At 40.4% G+C, this 22,259-nt stretch overlaps 1 protein-coding gene across 1 annotated transcript; it reads right to left on the minus strand.

Annotated features, from left to right (window-relative positions):
• Positions 1-923: 923 nt before the first annotated feature.
• On the minus strand, positions 924-21,790 carry LOC104126855 (opsin-5-like). The gene is made up of 5 exons (XM_009639460.1): positions 21,703-21,790; positions 18,019-18,181; positions 15,769-15,896; positions 14,893-15,227; positions 924-1,535 (listed from the first exon to the last, which is right to left on the minus strand). Exons 1-5 carry the CDS (start codon positions 21,788-21,790, stop codon positions 924-926), a joined length of 1,326 nt encoding a protein of 441 aa, XP_009637755.1.
• Between the last annotated feature and the right edge of the window lie 469 nt (positions 21,791-22,259).

Genomic DNA, 22,259 nt, shown 5'->3' on the forward strand with positions numbered 1-22,259 from the left:
TAGAAGCAACCATTTCAAAAGCCCTTTCTCCAACGCCCCTCCATTTTCTTTTTTTTCCTCTTCCAAAGGAGAAAAAAGGAGCCCAAGAACAAGGGAAAGAAGATCCGTGCCTATTCTTATTCTGCAGCATTGTCCTTGTAAGCCAAATTCAAGATTTCCTGGAGGATTGGAATCTTCACGTAAGGTAGTTTTCACAGGTTTCAGTGGTTTGCACCAGCAGAGATTCTTGCCCATTATGGTATTTCTGGGCCAGGTCTTCACCTTCCTAATTCTAAGGGCCTATACAGGAAACTAGGAGTAATAAATAATGTCCAGGAGCGAGTTCTAAAATTACACCAAAAGGTAAACAAAAGTTACATACTATCTTGAATTACCAGAACCTGCCTGTTCATCTCAAAGCAAGGAAGAAAGTTACATACACTTCCCAGCAAATGCAATGTATGCGGCCATTTAGCATCGCTTCTTGGAAAACAGGCATTTCAGTTAGCATTTACCTTTTCAGTTGCTATAACAATTAAATCAGCATAAGCTTGTCCTTTTAAAACTTTACATTGAGTTATTTCTTTTGGACAGACAGGATATAAAATGTACATAGTCTAAAAAGGGCAATAATGCTTTACGGAAAACCTCTCAATGGTTAGTGTATTCTCTTGAAAACAGAGTAAAAGGATGTCACGAAATGCAGAGAGGATTTGTCTGATGCAGTTCATGATGTGAACACAGCACAACATACTTAAGTGGCATGGCAAGAGTCATACAGCATTTATAGCATGTCCATGATGTAGCATGTGTCCCATAAAAAAGTATGAGAAAAAACAGGAAAATAATCTAGAAAATGGGGTAGTAGAAGGACTCTTTAGAAGAGTTACATTCATAAATCCAGTATGACAGCAGCACTGTCAGAGAGCTTCACGCAAGCAGCTCTAGAGGTCTGTACATGTACGATACACAGGTACAGCTTCCAAGGTGATTTCCAAGGTATCGATTTCGGTGCTTGTTTCTCCCTGCACAACCACCTTCACTGACTTCTTACTTGCCTGTGTCACTTTTGCTTGGAGGCTGCTCTCCAAGGACACAGTTTCTTGAGGAGGGCATTCCATAGCGCTTAGCATCTCCCGGCAGCATTTTGGATAGCTTTGAAAGCATTCGAAAGTATCGCTGCGCTTTTCACAGGGCAAATAAGAACATTCGTCCACAATTGGCAGAGAATTACAGCTGGACTCATTTTTGCCCTTAAATGTTCTCAAGCTGGTGTTCAAGGTTGATCTGTAGTCCTGCGGTACCTTGACACAAAAACATCTCCTGATGCATAACTGTTGAAGAACTGTGAAATCTTTGGTGATGGTGTTTCGGAAACTGGGCTTCAGGAGGAGATAGATAACTGGATTGTAGAGTGTGGAGGACTTTGCAAAGACAGCTGGCACAGCAAAGGCTAATGGAGGAATCTTATCTATTGATCCAAAAGCTGCCCACATGGCAATGATGGCATAAGGGCTCCAGGCAGCAAAGAATCCAATGCACACAGCAACACTCAGCTTGCAGAGAAAAAGAGAAGACAGTGAGTTAAAGAATTGCATGCATGAGAAAAATAGCCACCAAAATAGTATATGCATACAAATACCACCTGATTGAACCCCCTTATTAAAAGTCTCCCCAAGTGTTCCATCATACCTCAACTGCTCTCCAAATGCATTTTTTTCTAGCAACTTAATTTTGTATGAAATTTACTTCTACCTGACTAGTACCTTACTTTCAGAGTTGAAATGTATCAGCTTCTACATTTCTCTTCCTCTTCCCTAAAGTGCCATGAAAACTCTTTTTAGACCAAAAAGGAAGCCAACCTAAAGAAAAAGATACTGTTCTGGGGGAAATGCTTGTCTGGATTGCAAAGCCATTCCTATCTACTGTCTAATTCGTGAGTAATACTGGTTTTCCTGGCTACAGAACATCTCCCATAATTTTACTGTTGGTGCTCACCTGGAGCCACACACAGGCATCTGACAGCAGAAAGCCAGATTAATCCTGAAGGTGAATCAAGTTAATTAATTTAAGTTAACTCTTATTGCACAATTGTTTGTCCTAATAAACTCTATGAAGAAAGCTCTTACAGGCCTTCTTTAAAAGAAAAAAAAACACCGAACACCAGACAAAAACAACAGGGTTTTTGTATAAATTATCACAGAGATACGTAAAATGCAAGAATAAATATTAGAGCTGCAATCAACATAAACCTTGAGAAATCTAAAGAAAACTGTAAGCATTAGCGTGTATAGGAAGACCTGCTGGGCATCACTCTAAGCACTGCTTATAACTGAAGTGCACATGTATTTCAAAGACAGAAACAAGAATATTCGTGCTCTTCAAGGAGCTTCACAAGTCCATTCTTGCCAAAAGTATGTATTTCCAAATCAGGAAGACGGTAGAGAATCCATTCAATGTAGAGTAGCATTGGATCCAAGAGACAGAAGAAAATACATAAGGAAAGTACTTTTGTTCTCAGCTGCTAATTGTGCCACCTGCCTGAGCTGCCCGCTGCAAGTGGGAGCACAGAGCTGCGAACTGGCTCAGTTAACCGCAAATCCACCACTTTTCTCAGTGAGGTTCTGGCTATAGATTCAAGGTTGCAAAAATCATGGGGTTTTTATATTAAGAGAGATGGTGGTGATGTGTTCAGAGTGAGAATGAAAGAGGCCTTGAGCACTAACACCAGAGGTGCCATATGCATGGGTTTTGTAATCCTCATCTGTACGTGGCCAGTATTTAAGACTGAAACTAAAAGCAGTCTCTGTGGCAAGTAATATGCCTTGGCCCTTTAGATTAAGAAGAAATGGACATTAGAATCAATTGGTGCATTTCCCAGATGTCTTATTTATGGTAGCAATTAATCTCTGGGATTGCAAGAGGCTTTACGTTGCTCTTATGAAAAGACATTTGGCGCATATTCTCAAGGAGCTCTCAGACAACTTCCCAAACTGCATCCATACAGTTTCTAGAGCAAGGAGGGGATGAATCTTGCATAATTTGAACTATCCAAAAATTTATATGCTAAATCTAAGCCAATCTAGGTTCTTTATAATGTCAAAGGAAAGAAAGACATATCTCCTGAAAGCAACTGATATCATTCAAAGATCCGTGCCTAAAATAGATGTGACAGGTTGCTCTCAGGTCTTTGTCACTGACAATTTTGAGGATGTGCTTAAGACAACTAACTTTTAGTGGAGCACAATTAGGCAAAAGGAACCCCTTTTGAGATATTTAAGCATATAAACAGTACATATACGTACATGAATGTATTAAGAGACTTTGATACTATTATTTATATTGTCATGCCACATATTGAGAAGTCTGGAGTTTAATACAACAGAGATGGAAAGGACAACATCTTCTGCCTATGGTAAGAAGTTTCAAGTCGGCTGCTTGATAAAGTACCTCCGTCTCCTTAAGATCAACAAAATGACCTACATGGTTCCAAGAAGACAGGTATGAGGAGTGGGCTAACCAGTGATGCCAACACAAAATGGCAAATAACATCAAGATTTTCATATGCACAACAAAAGAGGAGAATTTTAATCAGACAGATATGGGGCATCTTTGTGAACACTCACAAGAAATTCACCAAAGGGCCAAACCGAAGGACACCTTTGCGTTTTTGTGGGCAAACAAGAACAACAGAACTGCATAAGAAGAACAAATGGGGGAACATTACACAGGCACACTACACCTTCAAAGACATGTCCTGTAGTACACATTCTTGGAGACATGGTGTATTTGTATAACCGCATCTTAGCTACCTCTGAAATACTACGCATGCAAGTTGCAGTGGTCAGTTTTCCTAAAATGATCAGAAAGAGATTATTGAAAGTACACTGTTCCAGTGGAAACTGAGAGGCAACAAAGCATAACAAGTCAGCCATAATAAGGGATTTCAATTACTTGCATATAAGCTGGTCAAAGATAATAACAGAAAAGTTTTGAAAGCAAAATAATCTTTTCCACAAGCTCATTCACTGTAAGGGACAGAGTAGTAGTGAGTGAGCATTCCTTTTTCCAGGTGGTTCATATTTTAACTTTGCCAAAAGGCTTTCTTAATTCAGTGCACAATACAGTGGCCAAAGGTTACCTAAAAATGTAAGTATCAGGACAGAAACAAAACGTGTTCTGTAATTCAAACCTCAATAACCAACTAGAATTCTGTGAATATGTCAGAAAAAAAAACCCTTTGCTACTGCCTCAGGTAGGTTATTTCCAATGATAAGTTCATTTTACCCCAGAAACTGTTGTTCAGAATAACTGATCTATACATTCGTTCTTTTATTTCATTTCATTAGCTCACAAAGGCCACACATTAGGTATGTACACCAAGAACTGTTCATAAGTGAATATGAGTGTCACACTATGAGATGGGTCAGCTACCCCATTTCCTTACATCACTCTGTGATTGATTCAATTATTTTTATGCTATACTTGATGGAGAGATGTCAGTGCTGGCCTTGGTTTTCCTCCTGTGAAGGTGGTACAACCTGAGGCAGCAGTCACCGTGCATCACTACACAATGAGACCCAGAGAGGACAGCAAGCATGCTGGACTACAGCCCAGCCTTTTCATAATTTCACTCTAGACCTGAGCCCAGCATCTCTCATTAAACTGAAGAAGAGATATATTACCTAATTTTAGACTCAGCTTGTAATACACGGCTGCTAAAATTGCAGTAACAGCAAACTGAACCTGCATAGAGCATAAGGAAATCAATCATAAAGTTGTCTGCCTGATTAAGGAACAATGTGATGATGTGACTAAGAAAAATATGTTCAGGCCTCATATAAAGGCATAAAAAAATTTAGTTGTTACAGAAACTATTCCAAAAGGCACTAAGCAACACATTACAGTTTGTAGCAAGTACAACCAAAGGTTTAAAATCCAAGATCCCTTAGTTTTAATAGGAAGATGATTTTAATGAACTATAATGAACTCTGTAATGTCTTTATTTTACCATGGACACAGAGAGAAAACCAACTTCAGGTCATGAGTTACCTTTTCATAACATTTTCATAACATATCCATGAAATTTCTAACACTTTTTCTTATCAAAGAGACCAACAAGTTGTTGCTCTGCAGTAGTATAAATAAAAGGCAATGCCATCTTCCCACATCTTGCAAGCCAGATTTTTATTTTAATTATTTGTATTTCAACTCAAAGATCTCACTGACCAGAAGAATCCCTATGGTCCTGTCCATCGTATTGGGATGTAAGAAAAATACTATTACAGATTACATAGCTTCCCCTATACACCCAGCACCCATTCTGACTGGGAAGTTTGACATAACTTGTGTAGTTTGCCAAGTATAAATAATTTCATAAAATGTAAAAATTCATATAAATGTAGGCATACAGCAATATAATAATTTCCCAAGGTAAGGCAAGAAGTGATTCACCCTCGCTCTGCCTCTTAGCCTAGACAGGACTCTGTCACAGCTTGTGAACGATATGATTTGGCATAGAGGAGTTTTCAAAAATCTTTTTAAACTTTGCCCTTGTGTGTAGGCAAATCCTTTATACAAAACCTTCTTAAAAAAAAAATCTCCTGGAGAAGCAAATAAACATAATTACAGCTGAAAAAAAAAGTCTTTGTGTCTGTAAATCAAGCACAAGGATATTGTTCACATACCAAATATAGCAGTAGGTGACACTGCTCAGGAATTTACAGGCAAAAATCTCTCTTGGGGAATTATGATTGAGCTGGAACATGGGGAAAGCATTATGACTTAGAAGAGCTTCACAACAAAGAACACAAGAGGATATTTTTACATTACAGGTAAATAGAAAAAGAAAATAGGTGTTCTACACCTGCAGCATTAAACCATCTTCATAGTTAGATCTTCAGCTGGTGTACGTCAGTTCACTCACGCTGACTGGAACAAGCCCTGGCTGTTGGCACAAGCTAAGGATCTGATTCAACTATTTCAAACTAGATGTTTACTGGCGCACGTATTGAATAAGACATGGTGAATTCACCTAGCTGACACGTTTAAGTAAATGATGCTTTACAGGACTGAAGCACTGGTGAGAATATCCCTGATGCAATGACACTCAGCCAGTCACCCAGGCATGGAGGCAGCAGTTCCTTGGTGTCAGCCTACCAGAAACCAAGTCGTGTTACTTGTTCCCATGACATAAGTGGAAACTACGCACATGTACAAATCTTTCAGAGCTTCCCTCTTAGGATTACCGCAAGTTTCTTTAGTAAGAAATATCTTATTTGAATCCTTGTTATCCTGACTTCTATTTCTAACTTCTAGATGTCTAATTTATGGAGCTATTTTGCCCCATGTTATCAATAGAAAATGACTCCTTTCCACATGCAAAAGCATATATGCATTTGTGTACATGCATATGAAAATCATGGATACATATCCTGTAATTGTACATGCAAAATCCTCTGGACCATCCAAACTTGTTAAAAAAACAACAAAATGCCTTTTTCTCATGCATCTCTAATCATGCTCACAAAGGAATGTGTATTTTTGTATGTTCAGGCCAGATTTCTCAGTCTGTCCATCAAGTTTATAAAAAATAGAATGAGAAACACAACACACCAACCGTGCTTGATACATTCAACAAATGAGCTTTTCAGTCCTCAGCATGTATGTCACTCTTTTAGCACCCGCCTACAATTTCAGACTTGACAGCTGGCAGCGTGTCAGTTATCTGCAAATTCTGCTAAATCAGTATGAGCTGCAGATATTCAACCAGTCTGAAGAAATCCTGTTTAGGTCTCCAAACATAATGCAGTAGCTTCAATGTAAACAGCCAACCTCTATGTTTAACTCTCTTGGGACTCAGATGAATGTTTGCTATTATCAACATGTTCGCTACAGCAAAGAAGATCTAGCAAATTCTACTATCTAGATAATAAACTACTGAAAAAATATTCACTTTTGACTGATCATTACATACCTGTATGTAGACTACAACGTTATTGCTTAAGATTGTCAGCGTTATCAAGAATATCGGTAAGAAGCAGCAATGTACAGAAGGCATGGAAAGGAGAGTTTCTGGTCAAGTTCAAGAAAGATGCTTTTGAGTTAGGCCACAGACTTACAAAACCCTGTGCCCTTATGGACTGTTCATGAAGAGCAGAATGATTGTAGCCTGTAGGCACAGATGAGGCAAACCTGCATGCTGTCAGGGCCAGTCCATACAACACACCTGATGCCAACGCTAGGAACAGGCAGGGAAGTGGCATTTCAGTGTATTTAGCATTTTGCATGTCTGGACTTGAAGTATCTCATGTACAACAGAGAATCTTACTGGCGTATGGATGTTCCTGGTACAAAGTTATTAATAAACGTTACTTCACTGTAATAATAAAGATTGTTTAGAATAGAAGGTTAGAAGTACTTTTTCTGTCTTTACTGCAATCCATTCTCCTTGCATCATGGATTACCTTGGTTGTCAAGTAGATGGGATCATTATATGCATCCCGATGAATGAAATACAAAACTAAACACCATCTCTGCTTGACCTAGGGCCACCCAAAGCACATGGGTGAAGAAGATCTAGGCTCCCCCAGAGGAGGAATTCCAGTGCTAGATTTAGGGCCAAATTTCCTCATGGGGCTTTACACCTACAGAGCATGTCCAAAGCTGGTTTCCGCACCTTCCTTGTATCCTCGGCACAACTTTTTCTATGTCTCATCATTTGCAAAAGCAAAGGTTTGTTCACAGTCAACATCCACAGGTATACAAGCATCACACATGGGGTAAAATCCCAGTGAGCCCCAATGACCCATGGGAGCCACCCTGTCCCAGGAGTGCCCAGCACCCACCCCCTCTGCTGAAGTGCCAGGGGAGTTCCTAAATTTCACTGAGGGCCTCACCAGTGTATCTTAGGCCAGAGGCCTGCACAAACAGCTATCACAGCTTTATCTCAGAAAGCAAGGAGCACCCAGTGCAATTATGAAAGCTGGGAATGAAGCCTTCTCATTGATCTGAGATACAGAAGATGACAGAACGTAAACATATCATTAGTGTTCCCCTTGCTTGATAGTTTTACCTCTTTTATTTTGATACTATGGTTTCAGTCTCCTTTTTGAAGGCCATTTTTCATCAAAATATAGAAACCAGTACTGAGGCCAACATTTTTTTCTTTAATGTCCCCCTGCGCACCCCAGAGCAAGGTCTAATGAATAGTGTGCTGTAGAGAAACCACTGCTTCTCCAAAGTTTCTGAGAAGCACAGTCAATACAGTAATATCTGAACAGGACAGAGGATGCTACCCCTCTGAGCCAACTAGCTCAGTTGGCGTGGAGCATGATGGAGGAAATGGCTGTTGTCCCTTGATGCAGCCCTTCATCACCTAAGATCTCCTCGTCCATCCACCACCACCTTCCAAGATGCTGCCTGTCCCTCACAATGGCTCACAAAGATGAAGACAGGTTCCTACAAATCACCTGTCCCTTCTCCTTACCGAATTTATGTTAGAGTCAGGTAATGTGGACCCCAAACTCAACCTCTGGATCCTTGAAGACTGCAAGACTCACATACCTGATCTCATGGACCAGCCTCTAGCAATGCTCATCTAGCTCTTTCTTCAAAAGCCTGCGAGAGCAGAAGCCTCCATTAGAAAACCGCAGACTGTCTCTCTCTGCAAACTTTGCTGAGTATGCAGGTCACCATAAGTGCCATACCATAGTCTAGAGACAGAAATATGCAAGAGGCAGAGGCTAACAGGCTAAGCACCAGGCAAAGCAAGAGTGCTTCCTGAATTTGAGTCTTGCAGCTTATTATGACTACACTGGAGGCCTTAGTTTGATAATTTAACATTGCTCCAGTTCTCATCGGTAAGGGAAATTTTGGCTATAATTCCCCATCTTGCAGAGTTTTACTCTACACAGAAATAATGAAACCAGCTAGCCAAACACTCTGCAGACTGGTAGTTTACTGACCTGTAAAGTCAAGGCATATTGCAATTGGATCTTGCAGAATATTCCACAGCAATGATGTCAAAGTCGGAAAAGCAGCAGACAAGAACAACTGATGCTATTATTCCTACACGAGGAGGAAAGGAATTAAAATGGTAAGCATCAGGCTGTAAGAGAAGTCTGATGAACTTGGGATGACTCAAATCTATCTCACACTCTTTTTCCTCTGTAAACTTTTTCCAGATTTAAAAGAAAAAAAATAAATTCTATTTTTGTCCAAGATGCCTGGCAACTTCATAGGACCTGCACATCTGGACAGCCTAGGATATAGCAATGATCACTATAAATGAACTAGTCTAATGAAACCACACAGGAATGAAGACAACTCTACTGAAAGGTCTAGCACATTATGGAAGAGGTTTTCTGATCTGAGCCATGCTGATATAGGAATCTAAAAGCACTTCTTCTTTCACTTTTCACTATTATAAATGTTTATGCTGCACAAAAGTAAAAGCCAGCCATAAATGTGATCATCTGTATTAAAGTAACAGAATCTCAATTTCACATTCTCCCCAAATGAAATGTCTGCCTTCTTCCACAGCAAGCCTTGACAGTAAGACACATGCAACATGTCCTTTATCGGTCAACCAGATTCTCCCATGCTTGCCAGAAAGCCAGTTGCCTCCATCTCAAATCAATAAATATTATACAGTCAATAGTGTAAGTAATGTAACTGTAAGTTAGGCATTGACTGTGTCTTCATGCAGATTGTCTCCTTTCACACGCATTTAGAAACAGCACATTGACCTCTAATCTCCAAATAGCTTTGAAATGCCTCCAGGAAATTGCAATGTTACCCTACCTTACAACTAAAGCATCTGTTTAAGGTGGACAAAACCAGGAAGGGCACTGAAAAAGCTGTAACTCTTTCACTTCAGAAGTAGATTTACTCATTACAATGAATTATTTAGATTTAGCATCTTGCAGTCTAAACTGCAGGTCTTCTTTGAAGAGTAACTTTTATCCAGTTTGATTTCCATTATATTTCCTATTATGCTCATAGATCTTCCCACCTGTAATTAGCCACAGCTTTCAAGATTGCTTGTACCAGTGGATATATAATACTTCCAGTTCCAGAGCAGTGTGACATCCTCCATTAATGTTGGTGGTAAAATTTCTATTAATTTAACAAAAAATAATTTAACAAGGTTTAAAAAAAACCCCAAACACTATGTCCATGCATTGAAGAAATCCAATTTTAGATTAATTAACCTCCATGGTGTGCAGATTTGTATTGTTTCTCTGGAAATCATTGCATGCCATACTGAGAACAAAACCAGTTTCTTCAATAAACAATATTAGAAGAAAGATGTGGATTATTCAACCTTCTCCTTTTCAGCCAAATGATATTTCAGTGTTTTAAATCAGGTACTTCTGAGGCATCGCAAATTACAACCACAAAGAAATACAAGTTAAGTACCAGGAGTTTTGTCCAAGGCCATACACAAAGTCTGAATCAGAACAAAAACTGAACACAATCTCCCAAGCCAAAGGCTTACCCCTCATGATTTAAATTGTATGTACTGCAGACAAACTAGGATGTGTTTCTGAAATGGCTCAATCCCAAGGAACTCCTGGAGAAGAGGAAATTTTCTATATCTCTACTTGCATTCATATTTATCTGTCTTATCTATATGCTCAGAGCATGTTTTCTCAGGAAGCTGGCAAACCCATGCACGTATGAAGAGATCACATAAGAACAATAGTGTCCTCTGTATGCATTATAATTGATTTTTATGGCACTATATAACAATAAAAGCAATATCAGTACTTAGCCAACCTTGCAAATTCACAAACAGAAAAGCACTAACAACACTATGCTGCTCTCATTAAATTTTCTAAAAGTCGTGCTATTGTCATTCTAAAATGGCACAGGAAAAAACACTACAGACAGATCTTTTGTCATGGGAAGTAGATTAATGGTAGCGAATATTATCTGTATTTTATTGTTCTTTTTTAAATAAAAATATTCAATTACTAATAAACAAATAAACTAACATGGGCCTAAATTGAACACTGTGGCCTGGTTGTGGTAATACAGTGTAGGAAAGAGATAGATAGCCATTTAGTGTGCAGGGCAGTACAGATAAAAGCAAACTTCAGGAGCCTGGGAAACCTTTATGCTTACAGAGGAACCTGTGGCATTTTCTTGGAGCCTTGAGGCATAGGCAGCTGCCAAGCAAGAGCTTCCATAATCATATTTCTGGGCTTAGCTGGATTCTTAAGTGTATAAATCCCACTTCAAGTGCCCAAATAATTTTCCAGATTTAGCTTTTCAAGACTGAAGCAATGTCCACACACTTCAGCTGAAGCTGGATGAGATGGTACAGGCACAGGTCAAACCTGACCAGGACTCCTAAGCTACAGTGACCTGATGTCAGAGGTAGGATGGAAAAGGCCAGAGGAAGAATGGGCTATAAATTGTCTCTAATTTGACAGGCGCTACAAGGTAGGCTGTATTGCAGCTCAAATCCAGCAGGAAGAACTACAGTTCAACAAATAATCATTCCAACTAGACCACAAAATTTACATATTTTGGGGTGCATTGTTTTAGCAGAGTTTCTTAAGAAAAAAAAAAAGTCTCTATGTCTCTTCTCTCCTCTCTGCTTTTATGAGTTTGACTTGAACCATCCTCTTAGCCGATATCTCTTAAGGGATTATGATGTATAACTAGTTGCTGTTTATAGTATTATTGTTATTCCAGGGTGAGATTCTCTGCAGATAAGCAGTCTCAAAGAAACTTGAAGAGTATACAATCTAACAGTGGAGATCAGAGCAATTCTGAGGGGAAAAAATCAGGGAATAAAAAGAAAAAATACTTGTCAGTACATGATAAGCAGTTCTGCTAGTGTTCCAGCAGCCCAAGGTGGCAGTTTTGCTGACCCCTCGACTTCTCCAAGAATCTAAAATGCTATCATTTCATGATTTCTGTGCCCAAGATGGCCTCCAACCGTCACATCACCCGTAAGTCCTCCTCTACTTGCAAACAACAGGTCCAACAAGATGCTCCCTTACCAGCTGTTGTCAGGAGGTTATCTTCCACACACTCCAGGAACCTCCTAAACTGATTCCCCTCTGCTGTATTGTATTTCCAGCAGACACCTGGTAAGTTGAGGTCCCCAACCAGAACAAGGGCTAGTGATGATGACAATTCTCCCAGCTGCTTATAGAATATTTCATCTATCTCTTCATCCTGGTTGGGTCACTATAACAGACTCCCGCCGTGATATCTGCCTTGTTGGCCTTCCCCACGATTCTTACCCATACACTAGACCCTATTGTCACCATCATTAAGTTCTAGACACTCAAAACACCCCCTAACATACAGGGCTACCCCACTGCCTCTCCTTCCTTGCCTGTCCCTTCTGAAGAGTTCATAGCCATCCATTACAGCACTCCGGTTGTGTGAGTCATCCCACCATGTTTCTGTGATGGCAGCTACACCATAATTTTCCTGCTGCACAGTGGCTTCCAGCTGCTCTTGTTTGTTGCCCATGCTGTGTGCATCGGTGTAGATGCAGTTCAGCTGGGCTATTGATCCCTCCATCCTTTGGGGAGAAGCCCTAATTCCCGCGTGACCGTTCTCAGGCAGTTCTGTGGTTTTGAACACGTTCATAACCCTTGCCTTTTTGCTGCTACATGGCTCTCCAACCCTTACGTCCACTGAGACAGCAGACCAAAGGACCTCACTAGCACACCGTCCCTCAAACATTTTCATGCCATCCCCAGGCTTTTCTTTAGTGAGCCTGATTTTCTCCCCTTCACCCTTCAAATCTAGTTTAAAGCTCTTTCAATGAGCCCTTCTAACTCCTGTGCAAAGATCCTTTTCCCCCTTTGAGACAGGTATACCCCTTCTGTCACCAGCAGGCCTGGTGTCATGTAGACCGACCCATGATCAAAACCCCCAAAATTCTGCCAGTGACACCAGGCTCGGAGCCAGGTATGGATCTGCTGGCTCTTCCTGTGTCTTCCCTCATCATTCCCTGCAACTGGACGGATAGAGGAGAACACTGCTTGTGCTTCTGATCCTTTAACCAGTCATCCCAATGCCCTGAAGTCTCTCTTGATTGTCCTCAGACTTCTTGTTGCAACTTTATCACTGCCTACCTGAAAAATCAATAATGGACAGTAATCTGAGGGCCATACCAGGGCAGGGAGCTTTCTCGTCACATCTTTAACCCGTCCCCAGGGAGGCAGCAGACTTTCCTAAGAAGTGGGTCTGGTCTGCATATTGGGCCTTCTGTTCCCTTCAGAAGGGAGTCTCCTACGACAACAACCCGTCTTTTTGTCTTTATGGAAGCGGTTTTGATGCAGGGCACAGGCAGACTTAACCTCAGTGACACCTCCAAGCTGGATGAACCATCATCCTCATCACTGTCCAGTTCCATCTGCAGAGCCTCGTACCTGTTCTGCAAGGGCACCTGGGACAGTAGGGCAGTCTCAGAGGAGACTGAGTCTCTGACTGAGACTGAGTTCCTGCACTGGGCAGGAACTTGGCACCATTGCCCCCTGTCCCTTAAGTCACCAGGTTCAGCCAGGCAGAGGGAGGACAAGGAATGATCCATGCCATGCGTCCTGTCTGCCTGTTGGGCCTGTCCCGGGGAGGGTAGGGTGCGATTCCAGCAGTCTGTCTGTCTCTCTCCCCGTCCCAATACTCCTTACCACACCCACCTCCTCCCGGAGCTCTGTCACTCAGTGGGGCAGCCCCTCTCCCTGGTTGCACCTCCCACAGGTGTGCTCAATGCTGCCCTCCCCTACTGGCGCAAGAGCAGGGCACAGCCTAACGCCTGGCTGGCAGCGCATTCCCACCAGAGCTCTGTCTGGGAAGCCACGTCAGTCATGGTGGGTGCAGAGCTTAGAGAGGCCATGGCTCTGCTGGGTGACTACCACTGCTCCCTGGTTGAGCTGGCAGAGCTTCAGCGTCCTTCCTGCACGCCCTTCCATGCCAACTGCTGCCCCTCGCCCTTGCTGCCATGCCATGACCTCTTTGCCCGCCCTGTTGGTGGTGCTCCCAGTCCCTAGTGCTCCCCAGGGGTTTCTTTTATACATGTGGGGGGCTTGGCTGCTGTCACTCCTGGCCCTGGCCAGGTCCCACCAGCTGCTGACGTGCAAGCTGCAGACTCCTGGTGGCTCTCTCAGCTCCCCCTGAGGCTCCCCCAGTTCAGGAAACCTGCCTGGGCACTGCGCTTGAGCACTCCAGTGCTGAGCATGCCAGTCCCAGAGTGGCTTGCTTTTTTTTGGTGTATTAAAAAAGTAGATGCTGATCTTGTCCTGGAAAGGACAAGAACATAGTTTGGCAGCAGGAAACAATTTCCACAACAAATACTGTGACCGCAGGTTTATTTTTACCATATAACCAAGTGAAACACAAACCTTCAGAGGTTTTGGTTCAGAAAGTATTTACAGAAATACACTTTTCTGTGACTTTTGTCCTTTTTTCAGTTATAAACAAGAGAATTGGAACCCTAAACTACTATTTAAAATCTTTAATGATATAAAGCTTAAGCCTGGATCTCCTCAGATGTCTGTAGCTGGGCAAACAGAATTCACTCACTCGAAACCAGACTGGCTTTCAACAAGCAATGGTTCAAGAGCATGACACCCAAACTCCTACACAGTGCTCCAATTTTTAACCTTCCTTTTGATCAAAAGCCTGAAGTCTTAATTTTTACAAGTAGTGAAGCTCTGTGAGCTTAATTATCCAGAGACAACACAGCTACTATTTGTACGTTTAGCAACTCATTGCCATGCAGCGACTCTGCACAAGACAATACTGTTGTCTGAAATGGAAATGCAGCAAGGAGCAATTTTCTTTTCCATCTTTATTCCCTTCTTAGGAACTTTCTTGGTTCTTAAACAGTGCTGCCCAGTTGTGCCAAAACCGGCTTGTTCAAGACTAACTTTCAAATACCTTGACAGTAATGGTTTGCGCATTGCTCATCCTTGCGCAGCCGGAGACATGCTTTTCCACTGCTCTCCTGGATTCTTTCACAGTTACCAGAATAAGAGAGTAGGAAGTGACAATTACTCCACAAGGGAGAATAAAACAGAAAACAAAGAGGACTACGGTGTAAGACATTGCCATGGTGTTTACGTTGGTGGAATGCCAGTCAATGCAGCAGGCTGTGCCGTAGGGCTCCGCTCCATATTCTCCCCAGTGAGCTAGGGGAGAACAGGCAAAAATTGCCGCGTAAGTCCAAGCACAGGCTATCAAGATTTGTCCATGTTCTCTCCTGAACCTGTTCCCTGGAAGACACAAAACAAGATCAGCATGGTTGCCATGTCTGCATGGATTTTCCTGTATGCAGGCAGCTGAGCAGGGTGATTAAGAAGGATAATTTAAATAGGTGTTCAAAATATAATAGCATATTGAAGATTTGTAAGAATAGGGCATGGTTTGCAACAATTTGCAAAAAAAATAGGTAGCTGAATACTCTGATACATGTAGGATACTTAGCACAACATAAATCTGTACGAATGAAACTCTATCAAAATGTAGCAATACATTCTGAAAAAAAATAATTTATTCAGGCCAACCTTGCTTTCAGATTGGAACTCTTATTCCATGTTTCCAAATTATCACCCTGACTTTAAAAAGCTTAAAAGTAATCAACTGCATATATCTAGCCCTAGAGTTAATTATCAATGATCACAGAAATAAGAATTGTTTGACTGGTTGTAAAAGATCTCTTCTATAAAACTACTCTCTAGGATATGCAACCCAGAAATGGTAGTCTATATGTTCACATGAAAAAATGAGTCATTTAAGACAGAAACATTAGCTTACCATAAGCTGGAAAACAAATTTTGAGGCAGCACACAGTGCTCAGTAATGTCAGTGTTGAGAGACTGCAGATCCCAAACAGCACCCCACAAAATGCATAGAACAAGCAAATCTGTTTCCCATACAGCCACCTGGCAAATAACCAAGAAAGTTAATCCTTAGATGCTATCCTTCTTTCTTAAATGTAATACTAAATGGTAGAAATATATTTACAACTGTAACCTTAAAAATTCAATAAAACTGCATGATTATTTGTTGGTCAATGAGCAACTACAAAAGATATTCTCATTTGAAAAACTTACAGTCAGTAAATTAATCATGTCCTGCTTTACTTCTATGATTCATATTTAAGCCTTTTTATTTTTATAAAACAAAGCAGCATATCTTAATAACTCTGAAAAGAAAAATCAAAATGCTTGTCACTAGTAGGCCTAGGTCATAAAATAATACAGCTTATTATTATTTCTTCTATCTTTATGTATATTTTAAAAACTAGTTTTCATCAAAATCAACATGTTCTCTTGTAAAGGGTCTGCAGAAGAACAAAAATTTGATCTGAATCACTATAGAATCATAGAATCACTTTGGTTGGAAAAGACCTTTAAGATCATCCAGTCCAACCTTTAACCTAACCCTGCCATCCCACCACTAAACCATGTCCCTAAGCACCTCATCTCTTCTTCTTTTAAATACCTCCAGGGAGGAGGACTCTACCACCTCCCTGGGCAGCCCATTCCAGAGCCTGACAACCCTTTCAGTGAAGAAGTTTTTCCTAATGTCTAGCCTAAACCTGCCCTGGCACAGCTTCAAACCATTCCCCCTCGTCCTATCACCCATTACCAGGGAGAAGAGGCCGACCCCCACCTCACTACAGCCTCTTTGCAGGCAGTTGTAGAGGGCGATCAGGTCTCCCCTCAGCCTCCTCTTCTCCAGGCTAAACAACCCCAGTTCCCTCAGCTGCTCCTCATCAGACTTGTGCTCCAGACCCCTCACCAGCTTTGTGACTGCTTTGTGTCACTATACCTCCTCCCTTTCTATTCAGACACTCACAGTATGTGCAGTAGCAGTTATCAAAAGCTCTATTCTACATTTTGAAGACATCATCTTCATTAGTCAATATATTTAGCAGTATTTTAGCACAGAAAGTAATGTGGTAAAAACTTAGTAATTACTGGATTTTTTCTCTTATTTTTTATTTTGATGCTGAAATGAGAGATAACTAGATGGGAGAATCACAGAATCACAGAATAGCAAGGGTTGAAAGGGACCTTGGGAGAACATCTAGTCCAACCCTCTTGCTAAAGCAGGACAGAAGGACAGAAAGACATTTTTTCACATAAACCAAATATATTTTTTTCATTTTTCGTTAACTGAGAAGAAAAAATTACCCAGGGGTTATGTTGGGTGAGGTGTTCTCTGTCATTTGTTAAATACATTCTACTTAATTACACTATTAAACACACATTCCTAGGTTTCTTGGTAAAGTGTTTTGGGAAGCCAAATCAGCACTGCATATTCACATCTGTACAGTTGCGGGACATTCTGCAACAACTGGGGTTGATCAAAATATTTCAAACACCATCCTATCCCAAACCATGCAGAACAGCTCCTGAAAACCAGTTCTGATCTTCCTTCGCTTTTTCTGTCTAGTTCCCTTCTCTCAAACACTTTCTGAGGTCTAGTAAAGTCTCCGAAGCTTCCCAAACTTTAAAAGAACATCACAAAAAATTGATCTTGTGCAATGGTATGAGGTTGAATTCATGTGGAAAAAGAGGAGAGAAATGGGGAAAGAAGGAAGTCGTTCTAAAGCAGGGTATTGGCCTAAAAATTAATCCAGAACATTAAATTTCTATGCATCATTACTACCACTACTTTTGGAGATCGTAAGTAAATTCAGGGCTTTCTTTTCATGGTACCAAATTTCACTGTCCAACTGAAAAAAAAAATGCAGCATTTCACCACCACTTGAATAATACAACCCACAAAGAATAAAAGCAGTAGGAAGTGGACGTTTGGAAAAAAATCTTCCCAGCCCTGCAGAAATCAAAAATATAGTGACCTCAAATAGACACCAACACTCATCGGTACCAGCAGTCCATAAAGCTGCTGTTACAGAGCATACTTCTCTCAATCCTTCTAATGAATTCCCACTTTTATGGCAAGCCAAGTGGCAGAGTAATTCAGTCTTCATCACTGACACAGACCTCCAGAGCCTGCAGAGGACGTTAAATATCGCGTGCGTAGTGAACAAACCTGTGTGAAAGGCTGGAGGTTACAGCTAGAGGGTACAATGTCAGAGTCATACCAAGGTCACTGATGGCAAGGTTAATAATGAAGTATTCTGCTGGTTTCAACAAATTCTTTTTCTTGTAGGAGACATATAGGAGAATACTGTTCCCACACAAGGAGCATATTCCTGCAGAGAAACACACGACATGAATAAAAGTTACTTTCAGCCATCCTTTTTCTTTTCCTGCACAAGAATAACGTGCTGTCATCATAGCTAGCAGTTATCAGATAAACTTTTCTCTCTTTTATATTTCTGGTTTTCTCACCTTTATATTTCAATATTTTTTGAAAAATTTTTATAATTTTTCCTGTTTTTTTCCTGGTTTGTCCATCAAACTATCTACAAAGATCTAATGCATAATTTTACCCAGTAAATTAACTGACCTGCCAAAAAACCATTTTTCCTGTAGGAAGCTGGCATTAATTAAGCCAGAGACAATATCCATCTGGCATTGCATACATTTTCCCAGTTCCAGCTAGAGCTCTCCATTCACTAACCCTTCTTTCCTTTCTCTTTGAGGCATTTTCTCAGAGGTGCCTGTTATAGTCCCTAGTGATAACAGACAATATAGCAAGAATGTTGCATTATGCATGAAAGAGAAAAATGTAGTTAAATAACATCTGTACTGTCTGTAGATAGAATTATTTTCTCTGGGAATGCCGCTTTTACTATTTTGGAGACCTGCCAAGAAATTTAAGAAGGCTGCAAGTAGTCTGGTAGAAGACAACAGTTTGCTCTCTACCTTGAAATTAACAGGATCAAAGCCTATGATGGATACACAAAGTTAGATGAGAGTTAGGTAACCATCAGTTTAGAAGGTCAGACAACAGTCAAAAACCAGAGTTTTAGGCCACCTTTTATAGACACACAAGAACAACACTTTCAAACATGAAAGCTTCAGAGGGCTATGAGCATGAGAATAGTTAATGAACAGGAGGGTCCCTTCATGCCATGCGAAATCAAGCTGCTGAAGAGAGACTGTTGAAGTGCTTTTGTGGACCTCACTGCCTGTTCCTGCATACCTTTGGAAAAAGCAACACTTTACCTACAGTATATAGGTAAATATTGATATAGAAATTGAGGTTAACAAGTCAGATGGAGACTGCAAACCGACACTGGCTTTGGATTATACCCATAAGGGAATACGCCTAATTTAATCACACTCTCATAGGAAAAAAAACCCCACACATAATTTTCCCAAATGTTCTACAGATTATGATATTTTCTCATGAGAAAACGGCAGATCAGCAAGTAATGTTAGACACTGATACTAAATTCCTTTCCATCACTGATCTCCTTAAACCCACTTAAGGTATCTGTAATTTAAAATTTTCTGGGGAGAGAAAATATATTCTCCTTTAATTCTTCTCCTGCAAATGTGCAACAATTTTATTCCAAACATTTTTCTTCCAAGACTTCAAAAACATAACAATGAAAACACGGTAAGTAAAGGCAATAATTTTAAAATTATTATTTCCATTTTTTCCCACATTTTAATATTTTTCAATGTTTCAATTACATTTCAATCTGATTATCACCTGATATCTCTAAAAGGAACATTATCCAAGCAGGATCAGGTTGGTTGAGGTCGAGAAGCACAGATCTCTCACTGTTCCTGCTGTCAGATTAATTTTAACCAGTACATAAAAATTGTAGCCCCATCAGAGATATCAGTTATACCAAATATCTTCAGTGGCTATGCTACAGGAGAGTCAATCATCACACTTTTCCTTAGCAAAAACTCAATTCTACTTTTTGTTTTTATTTCCCATGGTGTCTGCTCTTGTCTGGTTTACCAGCTCAAGTCCATATACAGTTTTTTAGCATGCACCAAGTGACATCCTAGTCATTTGGGGATCTAGTGGACTGTATGGACAAAGCCACCCCTGTTCACATAAGTTTCCATTTTGAAATTCCTGGAGGGAGAGATGGGAAAGAGGTTTTCTCTAAAACAATTTTTTTTTCCTTTTTAAGCATATAGTTTTTCTTTCAAGTGTTATGTGCAACTTCTACAAAATGCCACTTACTGGAAACCTCTTTTCCATGTTTCCCATTCCTCCTCATATTAGCAAACACTGGAATAAACTGCTTAATGAGTTCACAGAAACTTTTTCAGAAGAGGCTTAACAAATTTTGGTCAGGAATTGTATAAGGGGTCAGTAAATGCACTAAATGCTCTATCAGAATCACTGCAAGGTCCATTTTCTTTGGCCTTGTGAACGCACTGCATCTGTTTTCTAAGCAGAGCTCTTCAATAGTTTTGGCACAACTGACAGAGTAGATACTAAAGATATTTCTGAAAAGAGAGACTCAGTCATCTGAGGGTGGTTGATTATCATGGGATCCAGAAAGAGAAAGTTAAAAAGAAAGTTATGAGGCAACACTATGCTGTATGACTAGATGAACAAAGATGGGAGAGGAGAATACGGGACAGACATAGATGAAATTTTCACTATTTTATCAGCAGTGTTGTCAGTAAAGACCTCTGCATCTTATTGTTGATAACACATAGAAAACACCAAAACCAAAAATAAAGCTACACCAGAAAATTTCAAGTCCATCTGGCAGGAGAAAAACAGCATGAGGTTTCTGGTGAGAAATTATCTTATCATTAGCTGAACCAGCTCTGCAAATTCAGGAATCTCTAAATTGATATGCATTGTCCAGCCAGGCTATAATGCTCCTCTCAAACTTAGCTATCCATATACAGCTACACTCTAAAAGAAATAGGCCTACATTCATTTAAACTTTTCAGTCAAAACGTTGAAAAAACGTGTTAGTCTTAGAAGCCATTAGGATGCCCATATTCATTGACAGTCAATGGGGATAAAAAACACAGGTTCACTCTTTGTTGGTGCTATATTTATTTTGCAGTAATCACATACTTCAAGGCTAAAAAGAAAATTCCAAGGAGGATGTTTTTTTCCTGTTAGGGCATTCATTTGACTTCTAAATTTTTCTTTTTTTCACCATCTTGTGAACGACCAGACAACAGCCATGCCTACAGACTGAATTTAGCCAGGGTGGCCATTGCTCTCCCAGATGTCTCAGTTGTCTTTCCTGGCCTCTGGCTCACAGTTACACTGACCAGTACTTTTAGAATTGGATCTGGATTTTTCTCCTCAGTCAGATGAGGACTGTGGAGGACAAATTTGCCTCCCCTCTAACAACATAGCCACCTCCCCAGAAATTTCACCTTCTAAGGCAGTGACTGGACGTTGGACATAAACCTGATCTTTCCAGCACCTTTCGTGGTCACATTATAATTATGGCTTTTGGTATTTTACTTGAGGCATTATGAGGAGTCAGGATATGGTGTTCTATGGTTTGCAATGATGTATGCAAGAGAAGCTTTCCTGTTTAGTCTTAACAATGATCATGCACATGCTGAGAACTGCCAGGACCTCAAAAACCAGTGTTCCTGTCCAGCTTTATGTTCCTAATACTGAAATAAGTTTTTACACCTAATATAGATCACAGGTTAAAAACCTTTAAATGATTTTACTCTATGCTTTCTTCCCCCGGTTTATGAATACAGAGAAGTTCATCTGTGAGAGAAACAAGCTTGACTTTTACAATCAAGTCTCCTTACCATATCAAATACAGCCAAAGCTCTATAAACACACATACCATGGAATCATGCTTACCAAATACCATATAACATATTCCAACAACCATATCAGCTGATTCTGTTATTTTGGACTCGAATGTTGAGTTTCCATAGGATGGGCCCATCTGAAAAACAAAACAGGATATGATATTAGAAATTCAGTATCCAAGCAGTGAACTCCCTGCAAGGCTATAAGCTGTTTGATGGGGAAAGGACAGGGAGAATTTAATTTTATTTTATTCTATGAATTAATTATTAATTTATTTGAATGGAGGATGCAGAGAGAACAGAGGCAGGCTTTTTTCAGTAGTGTCCAGTGCTAGGACAAGAAGCAATGGACACAAACTGAAACACAGGTGGTTCCCTCTGAACATCAAGAAACTTTTTCACTGTGAAGGTGAGCAAGCGCTGGCACAGCTTTCCCAGGGAGGTTGTGGAGTCTCCATCCTTAGAGATACTAAAAAAACCCATCTCCACATACTCTTCGCTGAATAAAATCTCTCTGGATGGCTGGGCCCAAAGACTTGGGATGAATGGGGTTAAATCCATTTGGTGACTCATCACAAGTGGTGTTCCCCAGGGCTCAGAATTGGG

Source organism: Egretta garzetta, unplaced genomic scaffold (assembly GCF_000687185.1).
Source record: "Egretta garzetta isolate BGI_Z169 unplaced genomic scaffold, ASM68718v1 scaffold35, whole genome shotgun sequence".
Lineage (NCBI taxonomy): Eukaryota > Metazoa > Chordata > Aves > Pelecaniformes > Ardeidae > Egretta > Egretta garzetta.